This window comes from Ranitomeya variabilis, chromosome 4 (genome assembly GCF_051348905.1).
Source record: "Ranitomeya variabilis isolate aRanVar5 chromosome 4, aRanVar5.hap1, whole genome shotgun sequence".
Taxonomy (NCBI): Eukaryota; Metazoa; Chordata; class Amphibia; order Anura; family Dendrobatidae; genus Ranitomeya; species Ranitomeya variabilis.
In genome coordinates this window covers 110304425-110324235 of record NC_135235.1, presented here as the reverse complement: position 1 = coordinate 110324235, position 19811 = coordinate 110304425, and the positions used below count along the sequence as shown (strand labels likewise).

Sequence of the window (19811 nt, the reverse complement as noted above, 5' to 3'; positions counted from 1 at the left end):
GAACTACCACTATCTGGTAGTCAGCAGAGGAACCCACCCCTGAACGTTGCTTTGCCACCTGTTTATTTACAAACATTTTTTTGCAGACATTTAGCCCGCTTTACTATTTCGGCCAATGTACTGTGTCAGCCACTTATTCCAGTTGTCCTCCACCGAACAAAGCAGTGCCACCAGTTTACTCCTGTTACCAGTTTCGAACTGCATTGAGCCAACTTTTTTATTTTAGGCCTAGTAAGTCTGTCTGCGCCACTCCTACTAATCGTCCTCCGCTGACCAAAACAATGCTGCCTGTGTACCCATTACCCATTTTGAACTGCATTGAGCCAACTTTTTTATTTTAGGCCTAGTAAGTCTGTCTGCGCCACTCCTAGCAATCGTCCTCCGCTGACCAAACCAGTGCTGCCTGTGTACCCCTGTTACCCATTTTAAACTGCACTGAGCCAACTTTTTTATTTTAGGCCTAGTAAGTCTGTCTGTGCCACTCCTACTAATCGTCCTCCGCTGACCAAAACAATGCTGCCTGTGTACCCATTACCCATTTTGAACTGCATTGAGCCAACTTTTTTATTTTAGGCCTAGTAAGTCTGTCTGCGCCACTCCTAGCAATCGTCCTCCGCTGACCAAACCAGTGCTGCCTGTGTACCCCTGTTACCCATTTTAAACTGCATTGAGCCAACTTTTTTATTTTAGGCCTAGTAAGTCTGTCTGCGCCACTCCTACTAATCGTCCTCCGCTGACCAAAACAATGCTGCCTGTGTACCCGTTATCCATTTTGAACTGCATTGAGCCAACTTTTTATTTTAGGCCTAGTAAGTCTGTCTGCGCCACTCCTACTAATCGTCCTCCGCTGACCAAAACAATGCTGCCTGTGTACCCGTTATCCATTTTGAACTGCATTGAGCCAACTTTTTTATTTTAGGCCTAGTAAGTCTGTCTGTGCCACTCCTAGCAATCGTCCTCCGCTGACCAGACCAGTGCTGCCTGTGTACCCCTGTTACCCATTTTAAACTGCATTGAGCCAACTTTTTTATTTTAGGCCTAGTAATTCTGTCTGCGCCACTCCTACTAATCGTCCTCTGCTGACCAAAACAATGCTGCCTGTGTACCCGTTACCCATTTTGAACTGCATTGAGCCAACTTTTTTATTTTAGGCCTAGTAAGTCTGTCTGCGCCACTCCTAGCAATCGTCCTCCGCTGACCAAACCAGTGCTGCCTGTGTACCCCTGTTACCCATTTTAAACTGCATTGAGCCAACTTTTTTATTTTAGGCCTAGTAATTCTGTCTGAGCCACTCCTACTAATCGTCCTCCGCTGACCAAAACAATGCTGTCTGTGTACCCGTTACCCATTTTGAACTGCATTGAGCCAACTTTTTTATTTTAGGCCTAGTAAGTTTGTCTGCGCCACTCCTAGCAATCGTCCTACGCTGACCAAACCAGTGCTGCCTGTGTACCCCTGTTACCCATTTTAAACTGCATTGAGCCAACTTTTTTATTTTAGGCCTAGTAAGTCTGTCTGCACCACTTCTAATAATCGTCCTCCGCTGACCAAAACAATGCTGCCTGTGTACCCGTTACCCATTTTGAACTGCATTGAGCCAACTTTTTTATTTTAGGCCTAGTAAGTCTGTCTGCGCCACTCCTAGCAATCGTCCTCCGCTGACCAAACCAGTGCTGCCTGTGTACCCCTGTTACCCATTTTAAACTGCATTAATCCAACTTTTTTATTTTAGGCCTAGTAAGTCTGTCTGCGCCACTCCTACTAATCGTCCGCTGACCAAAACAATGCTGCCTGTGTACCTGTTACCCATTTTGAACTGCATTGAGCCAACTTTTTTATTTTAGGCCTAGTAAGTCTGTCTGCGCCACTCCTAGCAATCGTCCTCCGCCTAACAAAACAATGCTGCCTGTGTACCCCTGTTACCCATTTTTAACTGCATTTCGCCTACTTTTTTATTTTAGGCCTACTAAGTCTGTCTGGGCCACTCCAGTCCTGACAATCGTCCTCCGCTTAACAAAGCTCTGCCGCCTGTGTACCCCTGTAACCAATTTTAAACTGCATTGAGCCAACTTTTTTATTTTAGGCCTAGTAATTCTGTCTGCGCCACTCCTACTAATCGTCCTCCGCTGACCAAAACAATGCTGTCTGTGTACCCGTTACCCATTTTGAACTGCATTGAGCCAACTTTTTTATTTTAGGCCTAGTAAGTTTGTCTGCGCCACTCCTAGCAATCGTCCTCCGCTGACCAAACCAGTGCTGCCTGTGTACCCCTGTTACCCATTTTAAACTGCATTGAGCCAACTTTTTTATTTTAGGCCTAGTAAGTCTGTCTGCACCACTCCTACTAATCGTCCTCCGCTGACCAAAACAATGCTGCCTGTGTACCCGTTACCCATTTTGAACTGCATTGAGCCAACTTTTTTATTTTAGGCCTAGTAAGTCTGTCTGCGCCACTCCTAGCAATCGTCCTCCGCTGACCAAACCAATGCTGCCTGTGTACCCCTGTTACCCATTTTAAACTGCATTAAGCCAACTTTTTTATTTTAGGCCTAGTAAGTCTGTCTGCACCACTCCTACTAATAGTCCTCCGCTGACCAAAACAATGCTGCCTGTGTACCTGTTACCCATTTTGAACTGCATTGAGCCAACTTTTTTATTTTAGGCCTAGTAAGTCTGTCTGCGCCATTCCTAGAAATCGTCCTCCGCTGACCAAACCAGTGCTGCCTGTGTACCCCTGTTACCCATTTTAAACTGCATTGAGCCAACTTTTTTATTTTAGGCCTAGTAATTCTGTCTGCGCCACTCCTACTAATCGTCCTCCGCTGACCAAAACAATGCTGCCTGTGTACCCGTTACCCATTTTGAACTGCATTGAGCCAACTTTTTTATTTTAGGCCTAGTAAGTCTGTCTGCGCCACTCCTAGCAATCGTCCTCCGCCTAACAAAACAATGCTGCCTGTGTACCCCTGTTACCAATTTTTAACTGCATTTCGCCTACTTTTTTATTTTAGGCCTACTAAGTCTGTCTGGGCCACTCCAGTCCTGACAATCGTCCTCCGCTTAACAAAGCTCTGCCGCCTGTGTACCCCTGTAACCAATTTTAAACTGCATTGAGCCAACTTTTTTAATTTAGGCCTACTACCTATGTCTGTCTGTGCCACTCAATACAGCTGTCCTTCACTGCACAAAGCAGAGCCTCATTTTGCAGCCCATATCACATATTAAAGTGTATTTGGCCTACTAGTTTGGTTGGGCCTACTAACGGTGTCTGCCGCTCCTTGGTATTCTCCTGTGTTTTTCTCCTGAGCTTCAATCTTCAGGCTTTCGGCCTATAGGAATTTTAAAACTGCATTTGGCCTACTGGTTTGGTTGGGCCTACTAACGGTGTCTGCCGCTCCTTGCTGTTCTCCACTGAACAAAACAGTGCTGCCTGTTTACTCCTGTTACCAATTTTGAACTGAATTTAGCCTACTTTATTCTTTGGGCCTATATCTGTGTTTCCTCCTCATCCTGCCCATTGCCCAGCCACTGCTAGATGAGTCTGCCGGTACATTGACCCAGACCACTACATTCCCCTTGCACTCTACATAGCCAGTATCTGACCCTGCAGAAAGTCTGGTTCCCCTTCACGCATACTATACCACCTTACACGGGGACAAAGAGGAAGGTGCAGATGAAAGTGCAGGTTCCTTCAACAGGTGGGGCATACTCGTTGGCGACGTCACAGGCACAGGGCCCCTCAGAGAACGCAAAAGTGTCGCTGCCGGTGGGAGGCGCCCCCGCCGTGCAAACACACCGCCGTACTTTGAGGGGCCCTGTGCCAGTGCCAATACGAACGAGTGGGCCCCCCCTGCCTGCTCAGGATCACAGCACTTGCAAAGTTGAAATACTGACCTCTCACTGCTCCACCGCCGTGACGTAGTCCACGTTTCCTGGGCCCACTAAAAACTTGAGCCAGCCCTACTACCCCCACAACTGTTGCCAAATGACCCCCAAATTTTCAATGGCTAACTATTATTATAAGGTAAATTAAGATTGACAAGCTTAAGTAACAATAATTGATGTTTTTTGGCATTAAAATGGGCTCTGTTGGTGTTTTCCTGTCCTCCACTCACTGCCGACTTTGATTCTCCATTGACTTGCATTGGGTTTCGTATTTCGGTCGGATCCCCGACTTTTCTCAATAATCGGCCGATTTCACCCGACCCGACTTTTGATAAAGTCGGGTTTCACAAAACCCGACACGATCCTGAAAAAGTAAAAGTCGCTCAACCCTACTCTGGAGGCCTCATACATCAGGAAAATGGAGTGGCTTTCTGCTAAATGCATTATGTGAAGTAGACCAGTGGCCTTCCGTATCTTTTGCTTGCTTTATTGTTGTTTATGGGAGTTCTGAAACATTAGACATTAATTGAAAACAACTTGATTTTTTTTTAGAGCCATGTGCATGCTTCACCTCTTCTTTTTATGGCCTATTCACACAGGTTTTTGTTTACAAGGATCTAGAAGCAGATTTTACTGAAAATCCACATAAAAATGCTTCAAATACTCTTTGGATAAGATTCCTATTACTTTTACTGGGAAATATTAAAAATAATGTAAAAAAAACAGTACTTTGTGGACAGGAGCTTTTCTCATACTAATCAGTAGGAAACTTATTCAAGGAACATTTGATGCTGTTTTAGATGAGGATTTAGAAGCAGAATCTATTTCTAATTCCTCATCAAAAAGCTCTATGTGAAAATATCATGAAGCTACATTCCCATATTGAGTTTTTGGTATGTGTTTGATGGTGTATTTCTGCATCTATTAAGTAAATTAAGTAAATTTTATCGCCCAATATCGCTGCTCCCATTCGCTTCCAAGCTCCTGGGGCAGCACGTCCACGCTGAACTTTCCTCCCACCTCTCATCTAACTTGTTGTTCGACAATCTACAATCTGGTTTCCGCCCCCATCACTCAACCGAGACTGCCCTGACCAAAATCACTAACGACCTACTTACCGCCAAAGCTACTGGACAATACTCTGTACTCCTCCTTCTAGACCTGTCCTCTGCTTTTGACACAGTTTACCACTGCCTCCTACTACAGATCCTCTCCTCCTTTGGCATCAAAGACCTCGCCCTATCCTGGATCTCCTCGTACCTTTCCAACCGCACTTTCAGCGTCTCCCACTCCCACACTACCTCCTCATCCCACCCTCTCTCTGTTGGAGTCCCCCAAGGCTCTGTTCTAGGACCCCTACTCTTCTCAATCTATACACTTGGCTTGAGACAACTCATAAAGTCCCATGGATTCCAGTACCACCTCTATGCTGATGACACTCAGATCTACCTCTCTGGCCCAGACGTCACCGCTCTGCTGTCCAGAATTCCAGAGTGCCTATCAGCCATATCCTCCTTCTTCTCCTCTCGCTTCCTCAGACTCAATGTAGACAAATCTGAACTCATCATCTTTCCTCCATCCCACAGATCTTCCTTACCTGACCTATCTATCGCAATCAATGACATCATGCTTTCCCCCATACCGGAAGTCCGCTGCCTCGGAGTAACCTTCGACTCTGCCCTGTCCTTCAAACCACACATCCATGCTCTTTCCACCTCCTGTCGCCTCCAGCTCAAAAATATCTCCAGAATCCATCCTTTCCTCAACCTTCAATCTACTAAAATGCTTGTGCATGCCCTCATCATCTCCCGCCTTGACTACTGCAACATCCTTTTCTGTGACCTCCCTGCTAACACCCTTGCACCTCTCTAGTCCATCCTTAACTCTGCTGCCCGACTAATCCATCTCTCTCCTCGCTACTCCTCCGCTTCCCCCCTCTGCAAATCTCTTCACTGGCTCCCATTCCCTCAGCGTATCCAGTTCAAATTACTAATACTGACCTACAAGGCCATCCATAACCTGTCTCCTCCTTATATCTCTGAACTAATCTCCATATATCTTCCCTCACGTAATCTCCGGTCCTCCCAAGACCTCCTTCTCTCCTCCACACTTATTTGCTCCTCATCCAATCGCCTCCGAGACTTCTCCCGAATATCCCCCATCCTCTGGAATTCTCTGCCCCAACACGTCCGGTTATCCACCACATTCGGATCCTTCAAACACATCTCTTCAGGAAAGCCTACAGCCTGCACTGACCCCGCTGCCTCCTCATCACTACTGAAGCTACCGCTCACCAACACCGGAGCTCCTGCAACCCCCAACCTACTGTCTCCTTCCCCATAATCCTGCAGAATGTAAGCCCGCAAGGGCAGGGTCCTCGCCCCTCTGTATCAGACTGTCATTGTAAGTTTGTCTACTGTAAGTGATATCTGTAACTTGTATGTAACCCCTTCTCATGTACAGCACCATGGAATCAATGGTGCTATATAAATAAAATTTTTGAATGCTTTTTTTTATTGTGTTTTTGATGCTTTGTTTTTTGTCTTTTTGGTGTGTCAGTGCTTTGCTTTGTTTTTTTATACAGTACGTCCTGGTATTTGTCTTTGATAAAACTTTATCAAAGTGCAGATTACATGTATTTTTTACCTGCAGATTTTCTGCATACGTATAATGCAGTTGGGAAAATCTGCACATAAAACTCAGTGTACTTGAAAGAGAAATTAATGATGCGAATTTCAGACACGCAGCTCGCATGAAATTTCTATAAATTCCATCCATTTACTGGATCTATAAGAAGCTGCGTTTTTTAACGCAGTGAAAATACACAGCTTAAAAAAAAATCAACAAAATGTAATTGTTGGGACAAATGGATTATCGGCGACAGGTGAGAAATATGGTGTTTCATTATTTCTTATTTTACAATAGTAAATAGGTAAAGGGGTGAGGAGTATTTATTTCAAATAAACGAGTTTGTGTGCTTATTTTAATTAAAGGGCTTTACTTGGTCTCTGTCTTTATTACATTTGACTATGGGGTTAGTAATGGAGGTGTCTTATAGATGCCTCTCTATTACTAACCCATAGGCTTAATGTCAGCTTCCATAAAACAGCTGACATCAACCCCACAATTATTACCCCACTTGCCACCGCACCAGAGCAAGTTGGAAGAGCGAGGCATGGCGCCAAATCCATGGCCCCTTCCAAAGCTATTAATATCAGCCCACAGCTGTCTGTTTAGCCTTTGCTGGTAAATATAGGAGGAATCTACGTCTTTTTTTATGGAGTCCCCTGTAATCTAACCAGTAAAGGCTAACCAAACAGCTGTGACCTGTTATTAATAGCCTGGGAACATTTAGAACTAATGGCGCCTTTCCTAGATTATTAATATCAGCCCTCTGCCATGGGCTTTCCCTCAGCTAGTTATGAAAATTACACTGGACCCCACGCTGTTTTTCATTTATTTACTTATACGGGTCTCTATAGCAGGTGAAGGTACAAATTAAAATGCACATACTGTGCCTCGATCATTTAAAAAAATTAGACTTACCATAACGGCACTTGTATTGGCAAACTCCATTTCTTCCACCCAGGAGTTCCAAGAAGGAATCAAAATAGCCATTGACTGCTTCAAATCCATCCCTTATTGTTCCAATACCCCAGTCTGATGAGGAATCTTCAGAGGGAATCTGAGTGGCACTAGTCTGCGTTACATCATCTGTACTTGTTACTATACCAAGTGCCAGGCATAGCACAGCGGCTTTAATAGTCGTCCTCATGCTGTCTTAAAAAGTCAGAAGTATAGAGAAAATGTTCTGTTATGTGAGCGTTTGTCTGAAAATGGACTTTATACACTGAAGTGGCAGCTCAGATGAGGTCACTGCAATAATCACAATATAGACAACATGCAGTTCAAAGGTTGGCCTCGGTGTAAGTCAGACCGGGAACTGATTAGTCAGAATCTGAACTGGTTTATCCCAACATGCCTAGAATTAGAGATATAGTCCCTTAATTTCTAAAATAGGTGTATTTTATCAGGGATAATATTATTACAAAAATTCAAATAGTGTGTATAGTGAAAATAAGTCACATCAGGCTTAATTTATGACGGACATTTAAAGGGTTGTCTGGCCTTAGGCTGCAAGTCTGCAGTCACTCTATATGACTGCACACTTGTGAATCCTCACATTGCATGCACTGCGCACTTTGAGGATTTATAGGTGCTGGCGCCAGGAGATGTATGTGATTTGCATGTATGCAGTCACATTCACGTACATGGCCTAATTTAATGCAAGTGCACTGAGTGAGGCCAGACACATCTAGTCGGAATGTGGTTGGAAGTATACAAATTGCATTATGAGGCGGAAACCGCCAGGGGTTGATATACTGCTATTTATATACAAGAATAACTTTTAAACAGTTAGGAGATATGCAGTTTAACAGTATAGGGAATCATAACAGGTTTAGCATGAGGAAGAAAGTCTTTTACTACTTAACTTTAGCGGTGCGCCCAGTCTTGGGAGTCACCACATGAGTTCTCACTCAAAGCTCTGGCTCTAGCGGGGGTCACTGGGTTTTCCTGCTAGGCCGCAAGTCTCTTCCTTATGTAGTTTATTAAAGCTCATTGAGCCTCCCACACTCCAACTGGCCCGCTCCCAACCTGTAATCCTAGTCCCAGCCGACCCCAGTACCATAGGTGATAGCTGGAAATGATGGCCCTGCTCACTCACACTGTTCCTTCTCTATCGCAAGCATGCCTCTCCTTCTTAGCTTGAAAATCTCTTAGGCTCGGGGCAGAGAGGTCTGGGCCTCAGCTGTCGACAGGCATAGTCGGGCCTTGGAGGCTTGGCCAGCACAGAGCGCAGATTGCGGCTCTGAACAGTGGGATATCCATAACTCCCAACTGTCTCAGATCCAGCGAGACAGTCCTGATTTTGACAGTCAGCCCCGCGATCCCGGTCGGGACATTAGTTGTCCCGCAGTGGTTGGGAGGTGTGCTGCAATATCAGGCGGTCAGCCTCATCCCTGCACCCGCAAAGCTGCCTGAGCACAGCACACAACATATTGGCTGCTTCGTGGCCACAGGACCTGAGATGAGGTCACAGGGGGGAGGAGTCAGGGGTCACATGATCGGAACCTCCGTGGATTGCAGGACTCGGCTGTGCTGGTTGCCAACTTGCCATGGTGCTGGATGAGGTAAGCTGCCGTGTGTGGGGTCAGGAGGTGTTTACAGTGTGGATGTAGCGGAGCCGTGTGTGTATGAGGTGTACGGAGCGGAGCCGTGTGTGTATGAGGTGTATGGAGCGGAGCCGTGTGTGTACGAGGTGTACGGAGCGGAGCTACGTGTGTACGAGGTGTATGGAGCAGAGCCGTGTGTGTATGAGGTGTACGGAGCGGAGCTGAATGTGTACAAGGTGTATGGATCGGAGCCGTGTGTGTACGAGGTGTATGGAGCAGAGCCGTGTGTGTACGAGGTGTATGGAGCGGAGTGCGTGTGTGTACGAGGTGTACGGAACGGAGCCGTGTGTGTATGAGGTGTACGGAGCGGAGCCGTGTGTGTATGAGGTGTACGGAGCGGAGCTAAATGTGTACGAGGTGTACGGAGCGGAGCTAAATGTGTACGAGGTGTACGGAGCGGAGCGCGTGTGTACGGAGCTCGGCCGCATGTGTAGGAGTAGCTATGTGTGGCCATTATACGGTACGAAGTATCATGTGCGGCCAATATACAGTATGGAGCATCATGTGTGGTCATTATACAGTATGGACCATCATGTGTGACCATTATACAGTATGGAGCATCATGTGTGGCCATTATACAGTATGGAGCATCATGTGCAGTCATACAGTATGGAGCATCATGTGCGGCCATTATACAGTATTGAGCATCATGTGTGGCCATTATACAGTATGGAGCATCATGTGGGGCCATTATACAATATGGAGCACTGTGTGGCCATTATACAGTATGGAGCATCATGTGGGGCCATTAAACAGTATTGAGCATCATGTGTGGCCATTATACAGTATGGAGCATCATGTGCAGCCAATATACAGTATGGAGTATCATGTGGGGCCATTATACAGTATTGAGCATCATGTGTGTCCATTATACTGTATGGAGCATCATGTGGGGTCATTATACAATATGGAGCACTGTGTGGCCATTATACAGTATGGAGCATCATGTGGGGCCATTATACAGTATTGAGCATGATGTGTGGTCATACAGTATGGAGCATCATGTGGGGTCATTATACAATATGGAGCACTGTGTGGCCATTATACAGTATGGAGCATCATGTGGGGCCATTATACAGTATTGAGCATGATGTGTGGCCATTATACAGTATGGAGCATCATGTGCAGCCAATATACAGTATGGAGCATCATGTGGGGCCATTATACAGTATGGAGCATCATGTGCAGCCAATATACAGTATGGAGTATCATGTGGGGCCATTATACAGTATTGAGCATCATGTGTGGCCATTATACTGTATGGAGCATCATGTGGGGTCATTATACAATATGGAGCACTGTGTGGCCATTATACAGTATGGAGCATCATGTGGGGCCATTATACAGTATTGAGCATGATGTGTGGCCATTATACAGTATGGAGCATCATGTGGGGTCATTATACAATATGGAGCACTGTGTGGCCATTATACAGTATGGAGCATCATGTGGGGCCATTATACAGTATTGAGCATGATGTGTGGCCATTATACAGTATGGAGCATCATGTGCAGCCAATATACAGTATGGAGCATCATGTGGGGCCATTATACAGTATTGAACATCATGTGCGGCCATTATACAGTATGGAGCATCATGTGCAGCCAATATACAGTATGGAGCATCATGTGGGGCCATTGTACAGTATGGAGCATCATGTGGGGTCATTATACAGTATGGAGCATCATGTGGGGCCATTATACAGTATGGAGCATCATGTGGGGCCATTATACAGTATGGAGCATCATGTGGGGCCATTATACAGTATGGAGCATCATGTGGGGCCATTGTACAGTATGGAGCATCATGTGTGGCCATTATACAGTATGGAGCATCATGTGTGGCCATTATACAATATGGAGCATCATGTGTGGCCATTATACAGTATTGAGCATCATGTGGGGCCATTATACAGTATGGAGCATCATGTGGGGCCATTATACAGTATGGAGCATCATGTGGGGCCATTATACAGTATGGAGCATCATGTGGGGCCATTATACAGTATGGAGCATCATGTGTGGCCATTATATTATTTTATAATTATTCTTTATGAAAGTGTGATCAGCAGTGCTAAATGGGTGTGGTTGGGACGTGGATATGGGTGTGGCTAGTTATGAATGGGTGTGGTCAGAGGTGTGGCCTAAAAATTGCCACGGTGCGCGTTGCGCGACGCAAACTTTGTCCCTCTTTGCCATCTTCAAAAGTTGGGAGGTATGGATATCTTCCAGGGAATCCAGACCTTGCCAGGTGGTGATCGGCACCTGGGTAGCACAGACTTCCTGCTGAGGCCTGCAACGTTGGTCTCAGCAGTGTCTCTGGAGCACATCTGCCTCACTCTTTTCCCTGGCCAAATCTCCTCATGGTTGGGTGTGCAGGGCTCTTATATCAGGGAAGTCCTTGCTGCGGGTCACCTGATCTGGTCCAGCACACAAGGTCTTTTCCCCTGCAAATCTTCCAGCACACTTTGGTTCCGCTTGATTTCGGCTGGCCAGCAGATGGCAGTCTATCCTCATTAATGGCACATCCTGCACTAATTTTCCAGAGGTCTCATGGCTTTTTGTTACACTCACGATTGCCTGTTCCTATTGCCGCGATTGGAGAATCCTCGCAGTGCGCAGTGTGTGCAATATGGGGATTCACAAGTCTGCAGTCACATAAAGTCACTGCTGATATGTAGCCTCAGGCCGGACCTCTTTAAGTTGAAATGGGTGGTTATATCAAAGTCACAGTTGTGAGGTAAGTTATTATATCAGCAACAACAAGGTTGAACAAATACATAACAGGGTCTTATAAAAGGACAAAAATAAATCCTAACTGACCCTGAAAGCTACTCCATATAAGAGCATATGATAATATGATATACAAAAGAGAACAATTGGAGTCTAAAATGCTTCAAATATAACAATGACGCCTTAAATAAACACATATATAAAAATCAGACACTAATAAAAATTGATCAAGGACAGTGAACAAAGCTGACACATGCAATTGCTACATACACATTAATCTGAAGCCTATATAGATATCAATGTAGACACAATAGCCACTACATGCGTCCATGTGTGGCACCTCGGGAGTCCGGTTGCCACAGTGGCATTGCCTCCCTCAGAGGGGGTGATGACATTCTGGAAGCAAGAAGGGATTCCCTTAGCAGGTACGCTGGCATACAACACCTTTCCTGACTCAAGACCAGAAGGGGGTAGCTCTAACCCAGTTTTCAGGGTAGCTTCCTTATAAGTTCTGGCCTGGAGGCGGGGTTAGTGAGTTCAGTATGAGACAGTGAAGGGAGAGGAAGCATGTGAGGAGAAGCCTTGGTGTGGAGCTGCGAATGAGCTCACTCCAGGATTGAGCACAACAGAGTGGACACCGGAGTCCGTGGTTGTGTGGGAGCTACAGGCCCCACAGCCAAATCCCGAGGACAGTAGATTGCAGGTCTCCTGGCCACAACTGACACCCGAAGGCACAGCCGCACACCAGAGCTCGGAGTCACCACAAGGGAGTGGCACCTGGAAAAGGCTCAAGCCGCCTGCCATGCGGGTAGCGTTTCACTAAGTGGACAGACAGAGAGGGACTTGAGGAAAACTACAAGCATCAGGAACCCAGAGAGCAGCGCATTAGGGAGGCTTCCAACCCCACCTGGCTAGGGGAAATCTGAAGTGCTTCCAGGCTGCCCAGATCTCTAATACCACCTGTTACCTGTGCTCTGGACTGCACCTACAATTAAAGGTAAATAAACTACAGTCCCTGTGTTCTCCAATTATTCTTGCACCCCAACGTCCACAACCCCTCATAGACCGTTCTGGTAGCCCTGGGGCCCCCACTCCACCTGTGGGGAGTCAAACCATCTCAGCTGCAACACCACCAGCCCCAGCGGTTCCCTTAAGCAGCGTCGGCCATCTCTAGCCAAACACCACTGGTGGCGTCACGAATAATCCCCTTCAAACATTTCCCTCATCCCTTTTATTGCACACCCAGGGCCACTGACCGGGTCACTGCTGCTGTGACCACTCCTTTAAAGGGAACCTATCACCCCGTTTTTTTCGGTATGAGATAAAAATACTGTTAAATAGGGCCTGAGCTGTGCATTACAATAGTGTAGTTTGTGGACCCCGATTCCCCACCTATGCTGCCGAAATACGTTACCAAAGTAGTCATTTTCGCCTGTCAATCAGGCTGGTCAGGTCGGATGGGCGTGGCTTCTTCCCCCAGATATTGCGTAGTTTTCCGTTGGTGGCGTAGTGGTGTGCGCATGTCCAACGTCCCCAATCCTGCACGGGGGGGTGAAAATAGCAGCGATGTCCGTTATTCCATTGGTGGTCGGTGGGCGCGGCCATCTTCCTTTGGCCGCGCGTGCGCAGAAGCGGCGCTCTGCTGGCCGCGGCTTCAGGAAAATGGCCGCGGGATGCCGCGCGTGCGCAGATGGAGATCGCGGCGGCCATTTTCCTGAAGCCGCGGCCAGCAGAGCGCCGCTTCTGCGCACGCGCGGCCAAAGGAAGATGGCCGCGCCCACCGACCACCAATGGAATAACGGACATCGCTGCTATTTTCACCCCCCCGTGCAGGATTGGGGACGTTGGACATGCGCACACCACTACGCCACCAACGGAAAACTACGCAATATCTGGGGGAAGAAGCCACGCCCATCCGACCTGACCAGCCTGATTGACAGGCGAAAATGACTACTTTGGTAACGTATTTCGGCAGCATAGGTGGGGAATCGGGGTCCACAAACTACACTATTGTAATGCACAGCTCAGGCCATATTTAACAGTATTTTTATCTCATACCGAAAAAAACGGGGTGATAGGTTCCCTTTAAGAGCCGTCCGACCCGGTTCCGAGTACCCCACGGCCCTAGCGGGTGTCGCACATGCATGAGTAAGGCCTCTTTCACACTTCCATCTTTCATTCTCTGTCATAATGCATCATTTTTTGAAAAAAAATGGATCCTGCAAATTTGCCCGCAGGATGCGTTTTTTTCTCATATACTTGTATTAGCGATGTTTCGTCCGTCGTGCACTGGATCCGTCGGAATTTGGAAAAAACATACAATGAAACGTTTTTGTCTGCGTCGGAAAAACGTGCCTCGATGGATCCTGTGACATGCGTCGTTGGCTAGAATGGAAGATTATGGATGCAGGATCCGTCGTGGTATGTCACATGATGGAATCCAGCTCTGGATTCTGTTTTTTTACACTGAGCATGCTCCAAATCAGTATTTAGTAGCCAATTGACCAGACAGCTCCAAATCTATATAAACCTGCCATGTGGCTTCATTCCTCAATGTGCCAGCAAGAAGCATACAAGCAAGAAGCCTGCCAGCAACTTGCCTGATGGACAGATGCATAGATGGTCACAATATTTGCTAGAACTCCTTCCATTTCTGCCACTTGCTCTAAACCCTTTCAAAGATGGGGTGTTAAAACACTCAATATATAGGTTTCCATTATTTTCCAGTAGTCAATCACATTTGGGAGCCTCCCATTTGGAGTTATGGAAAACGGATCCGTAAAAAAAACGGATGAAAAAAACAGATAAATAAGGCTACTTTCACACTAGCATCGGGCACTGCACGTTGCAATGCGTCGTTGTGGAGAAAAAACGCATCCTGCAAAGTTGCCCGCAGGATGCGTTTTTTTCTCCATAGACTTTTATTAGCGACGCATTGCGATGCAGTGCCACACGTCGCAACCGTACATGTAACTTTTTTGGAGCGTCGAGACCGCCATTTTCGACCGCGCATGCGCTGCCAAAACTCCGCCCCCTCCTCCCCGGACCTTGCAATGGGGCAGCGGAAGCGTCCTAAGACTGCTTCCGCTGCCCACGTCGGGCATTTTTTCACAGTATGCATCGACGCAGCGCGACGGCCCCGTACCGACGCTAGTGTGAAAGCAGCCTAAGACGGATGTAACGGATCCAGTTTTTCAACTGAACCATCTAGCGGATCCGTCAAAAGACTGGATCCGTTGCATCCGTTTTACACAATTTTTGACGCATCCGTCGATACGTCGCGCCGACGGATTGTGACTGCCGCCAGACGACAGAAGTGTGAAAGAGGCCTAAATCAGACTTCTTGAATGAATAATACTAATGGCAATCCCACATGGAAACAATCTATAGGGAACATAACCAATAGAATGCAATACTTCACTTAAAATCAGAATGAAAACAATGGATGATTCAGGGGGTCTTTGTTTCTGGGCTGCCCTTACCCTTGGCATTTTATTTTCGGTATGTTCCTCCTGTTTCCATTCTGAATAACGTGCACTGCACTTTATTTGTTATGTTCGCTATACATTGTTACCATGTGGGATTGCCATTAGTATTATTCATTCAAAAAGTCTGATCTAGTCTGATTTACAGAAAAAGAAGTAATCAGGCTCCTTGCATCGTCTCGCCCAACCACTTGCACCAGTGACCCCATTCTGTCACGTCTCCTCCAGTCCCTTTCCCCGGCTGTCACCTCTCACCTAACAAAAATATTCAACCTTTCTCTCACTTCCGGTATTTTTCCATCCTCATTTAAGCAGGCCATCATACATCCATTACTTAAAAAACTATCCTTCGATCATAACTGTGCTGCTAATTATAGACCTGTCTCTAATCTTCCTTTCATCTCTAAACTCCTCGAACGCCTGGTCCACAGCCGTCTTACCCGCTATCTCTCAGATAACTCTCTTCTCGACCCTCTTCAATCTGGCTTCCGCTCTTTACACTCTACTGAAACTGCCCTCACTAAAGTCTCTAATGACCTACTAACAGCTAAATCTAATGGTCACTACTCCATGCTAATTCTCTTGGATCTCTCCGCAGCATTCGACACTGTGGATCATCAGCTCCTCCTCACTATGCTCCGCTCCATCGGCCTCAAGGACACCGTTCCCTCCTGGTTCTCCTATCTCTCTGACCGATACTTCACTGTATGTTTTGCTGGTTCCTCCTCCTCTCACCTTCCCCTTACTGTTGGGGTTCCTCAAGGATCAGTCCTTGGCCCCCTCCTCTTCTCTTTGTATACTGCCCCTATTTGACAAACAATCAGTAGATTTGGTTTCCAGTACCATCTCTATGCTGACGACACCCAATTATACACTTCTTCTCCTGTTATCACGCCGACCTTTTTAGAAAACACCAGTGATTGTCTTACCGCTGTCTCTAACATCATGTCCTCCCTCTATCTGAAACTGAACCTGTCAAAAACTGAACTCCTCGTGTTCTCTCCCTCTACTAACCTACCTTTGCCTGACATTGCCATCTCCGTGTGTGGTTCCAACATTACTCCAAAGCAACATGCCCGCTGCCTTGGGGTCATACTTGATTCCGAGCTTTCATTCACCCCCCACATCCGATCACTGGCTCGCTCTTCTTATCTGCATCTCAAAAACATTTCTAGAATTCGCCCTTTTCTTACTTTTGACTCTGCAAAAACTCTTACTGTTTCACGTATTCATTCTCGTCTGGACTATTGTAACTCTCTACTAAGGCTACGTTCACATTAGCGTTCGGTGACGCAGCATCGCCGCATGCGTCATGCGCCCCTATATTTAACATGGGGGCGCATGGACATGCGTTGCACTTGCGTTTTGTGACGCATGCGTCACTGTGGTGCATGCGTCAGGGCGCAGAGGACGCAGCAAGTTGCAGTTTTTTCTGCTCCCAAAACCATGCAAAAATGGACGCATGCGTCACAAAACGCTGTGTTGTGCATGCGTTTACATTTGCGTTGTGCATTGCGTCGCCGACGCTGCGGCGCACAACGCAAATGTGAACGTAGCCTAATCGGCCTCCCTCTTACCAAACTCTCCCCGCTCCAATCTGTCCTGAATGCTGCAGCCAGGATCATATTCCTCACCAACCGTTACACCGATGCCTCTACCTTGTGCCAGTCATTACACTGGCTACCCATCCACTCCAGAATCCAGTACAAAACTACTACCCTCATCCACAAAGCACTCCATGGCTCAGCACCACCCTACATTTCCTCTCTGGTCTCAGTCTACCAACTTACCCGTGCCCTCCGCTCCGCAAATGACCTCAGGTTAGCATCCTCAATAATCAGAACCTCCCACTCCTGTCTCCAAGACTTTACACGTGCTGTGCCGATTCTTTGGAATGCACTACCCGGGTTAATACGATTAATCCCCAATCCCCACAGTTTTAAGCGTGCCCTAAAAACTCATTTGTTCAGATTGGCCTACCGCCTCAACGCATTAACCTAGCTATCCCTGTGTGGCCCATTCAAAAAAAAAAAAAATCAGGTTTCTCGCATCATGTTCTCATACATTTTATGCAGTTAATAGCTCTCTGTGTCTGTACTGCTACATACTTAGGCAGTTAACTGGTTCATGCAGCTTTACATGAACACCCGAGCCTTAAGGTACCTTCACACGAAACGACTTTACAATGAGAACGACAACGATCCGTGACGTTGCAGCGTCCTGGATAGCGATATCGTTGTGTTTGACACGCAGCCTCGATCTGGATCCCGCTGTGATATCGCTGGTCGTTGATTAAAGTTCAGAACTTTATTTGGTCGTCAGATCGGCGTGTATCGTCGTGTTTGAAAGCAAAAGCAACGATGCCAGCAATGTTAAACATGGAGCTAACGACCTGTGAGAACGATAAGTGCGTCACCGCTACGTCACAGGATCGCTCCTGCGTCGTTCTGGAGCTGCTGTGTTTGACATCTCTACAGCGATGTAAACAGCGACGCTGCAGCGATCGGATCGTTGTCGTTCTCGTTGTAAAGTCGTTTCGTGTGAAGGTACCTTTACACTATGGCTGGTCCGAATAACTAAAGCAATTGTTACCATCAACCTCTCATGTCTCCCCTTTTCCTCATAGTTTGTAAGCTTGCGAGCAGGGCCCTCATTCCTCCTGGTATCTGTTTTGAACTGTGATTTCTGTTATGCTGTAATGTCTATTGTCTGTACAAATCCCCTCTATAATTTGTAAAGCGCTGCGGAATATGTTGGCGCTATATAAATAAAATTATTATTATTATTATTATTATCTCTAGCAATGCATGGAAGCACATAGTGACTATTGTGCCTATTGATATCTATATAGGCTTCAGACTGATTTATGTGAATTTACGAATTGCATGTGTCAGTTCTTCACATTGTCTTTCATCAATTTTTATTAGTGGCTATGTGTTTAATAAAGGATTAATTCTTATATTTGAAGCATTTTAGACTCCAATTGTTCTCTTTTGTATATCAATTGTGAGGTAAGATTGCAAAATCTCTTTCACAAACATTCTGGGCAGTTTACTTTATTTAGTCTCCAAGGAGAGTCGCAGACAACACTTCAGTATGTAGCATGTGTAAGCAGGTGACTGAATACAACACACAGAAGGCACGAGGCGGGAACAGTTGATTATTTATTTCCTTCCGATATGGCGGAAATTTACAGTGGCTGAGGAACAGTTACCGGTAATAATATGAACTAGTGTTCATAGCTATAAAGCATACGATAGTAAACATATACTGGATTTTAGAATACAATTTAAATAACAGAAAAAGTCTTTTAGGGATTATACTCATGTCTTTTCTACAAGGGTAGTATACCTGTTCCTGGGGGGAGCTTACCATGTTAGCTCTTGCTGCACCAATGGTCCTAACGGGGGTCATCAGATTTTCCCACTAGGCCGAAAGTCCTAACAAAGTCTATCAAGGAACATTGAGCTTCTTGTGTTCCAACTGGCCCCCACCCCACCTGTTGTCCTAAGCCAGGCCGACCCCTGTAGCATACGTTATTGCTGGAAGTGACAGCCTGGTTCACTCGTGTCATTCTTCTGCACCCGCAGGCGTCCTCCACTGGTCGAAGTCTCCTCTCGGATCTTCAATGCTTGACAGACTGCGGGTATCTCCTATTTCTGAAGGAGAGATGTCTGGGACCTGGCTCTCGACAGGCATCTTCTGGGCACTGGTTTTGTCCAGCCAGCAGATGGAAGTCTTTCCTCAGTGATGCCACATCACGCAGGGGCTCTTCAGGGTATCCCTCTCACCACTAATCTGACTTCGAAAGTAGATAGTCTTCACACCCGCTTACCTCCCTGACAATACTGTAGTGGTACCAAGCTCTCCTTCATTAGAACAACAAAACCTTCTGTTTTAAAATTCTATGTAACTTTACCATTAATCTTGGCAACTAGGGTTGGACCTCCTCAACACCTTGGTGGTTGGCCAAGGCTATTGCACTTGAACAACCACTAAGACATTACAAACAAACAATCCACGTGTGATCTCGGCACATACACAGCACATGAAATAAGGAACAGCATATGATACTCCCACAGTGTTATACTGTATAGTACAGAAACATTTCTTACTTAAGCAAAAGCAATCTCTTCTCACATATGGAAACCGTGTAAATGCAGTTCCCATACACCAAACTGTAATTAACTGAGAACTAGAGGAGACGTCTCACAATTTTAAGATGTGTAGCACTCCTAAGGTGGATTAGTATTCAAACACATTTAGTGTGGTCCACCACAACACCAAAGGGCCCATTGGTGGACTCAGGTTCTGATATTATAGTGGGCCCCAAAAGTCTATCAGAAGACATCAAGACAAGTTGAAAAGGGGTAAATATTCTTAAAGAGACCACCAACCTGATGCAGGGAGACTTACAGACCATTCAACATTACCTGAAAAATAAAATATGCAAATAGATTCTTCATTGAGGTATC

The 19811-nt window shown here is 46.2% G+C and overlaps 1 protein-coding gene across 2 annotated transcripts in view; it reads right to left on the bottom strand.

Annotated features, from left to right (window-relative positions):
- PLA2G12B (phospholipase A2 group XIIB) overlaps nt 1-7830 on the bottom strand; it is a 59682-nt gene extending 51852 nt beyond the window's left edge. The window contains exon 1 of one of the 2 annotated variants that reach the window (XM_077259114.1): nt 7432-7830. In XM_077259114.1, the coding sequence (XP_077115229.1) occupies nt 7432-7660 (229 nt within the window). In that variant the 5' untranslated portion in view covers nt 7661-7830. The remainder of the gene's footprint in view (nt 1-7431) is intronic. The other variant, XM_077259113.1, reaches the window with a different exon arrangement.
- Between the last annotated feature and the right edge of the window lie 11981 nt (nt 7831-19811).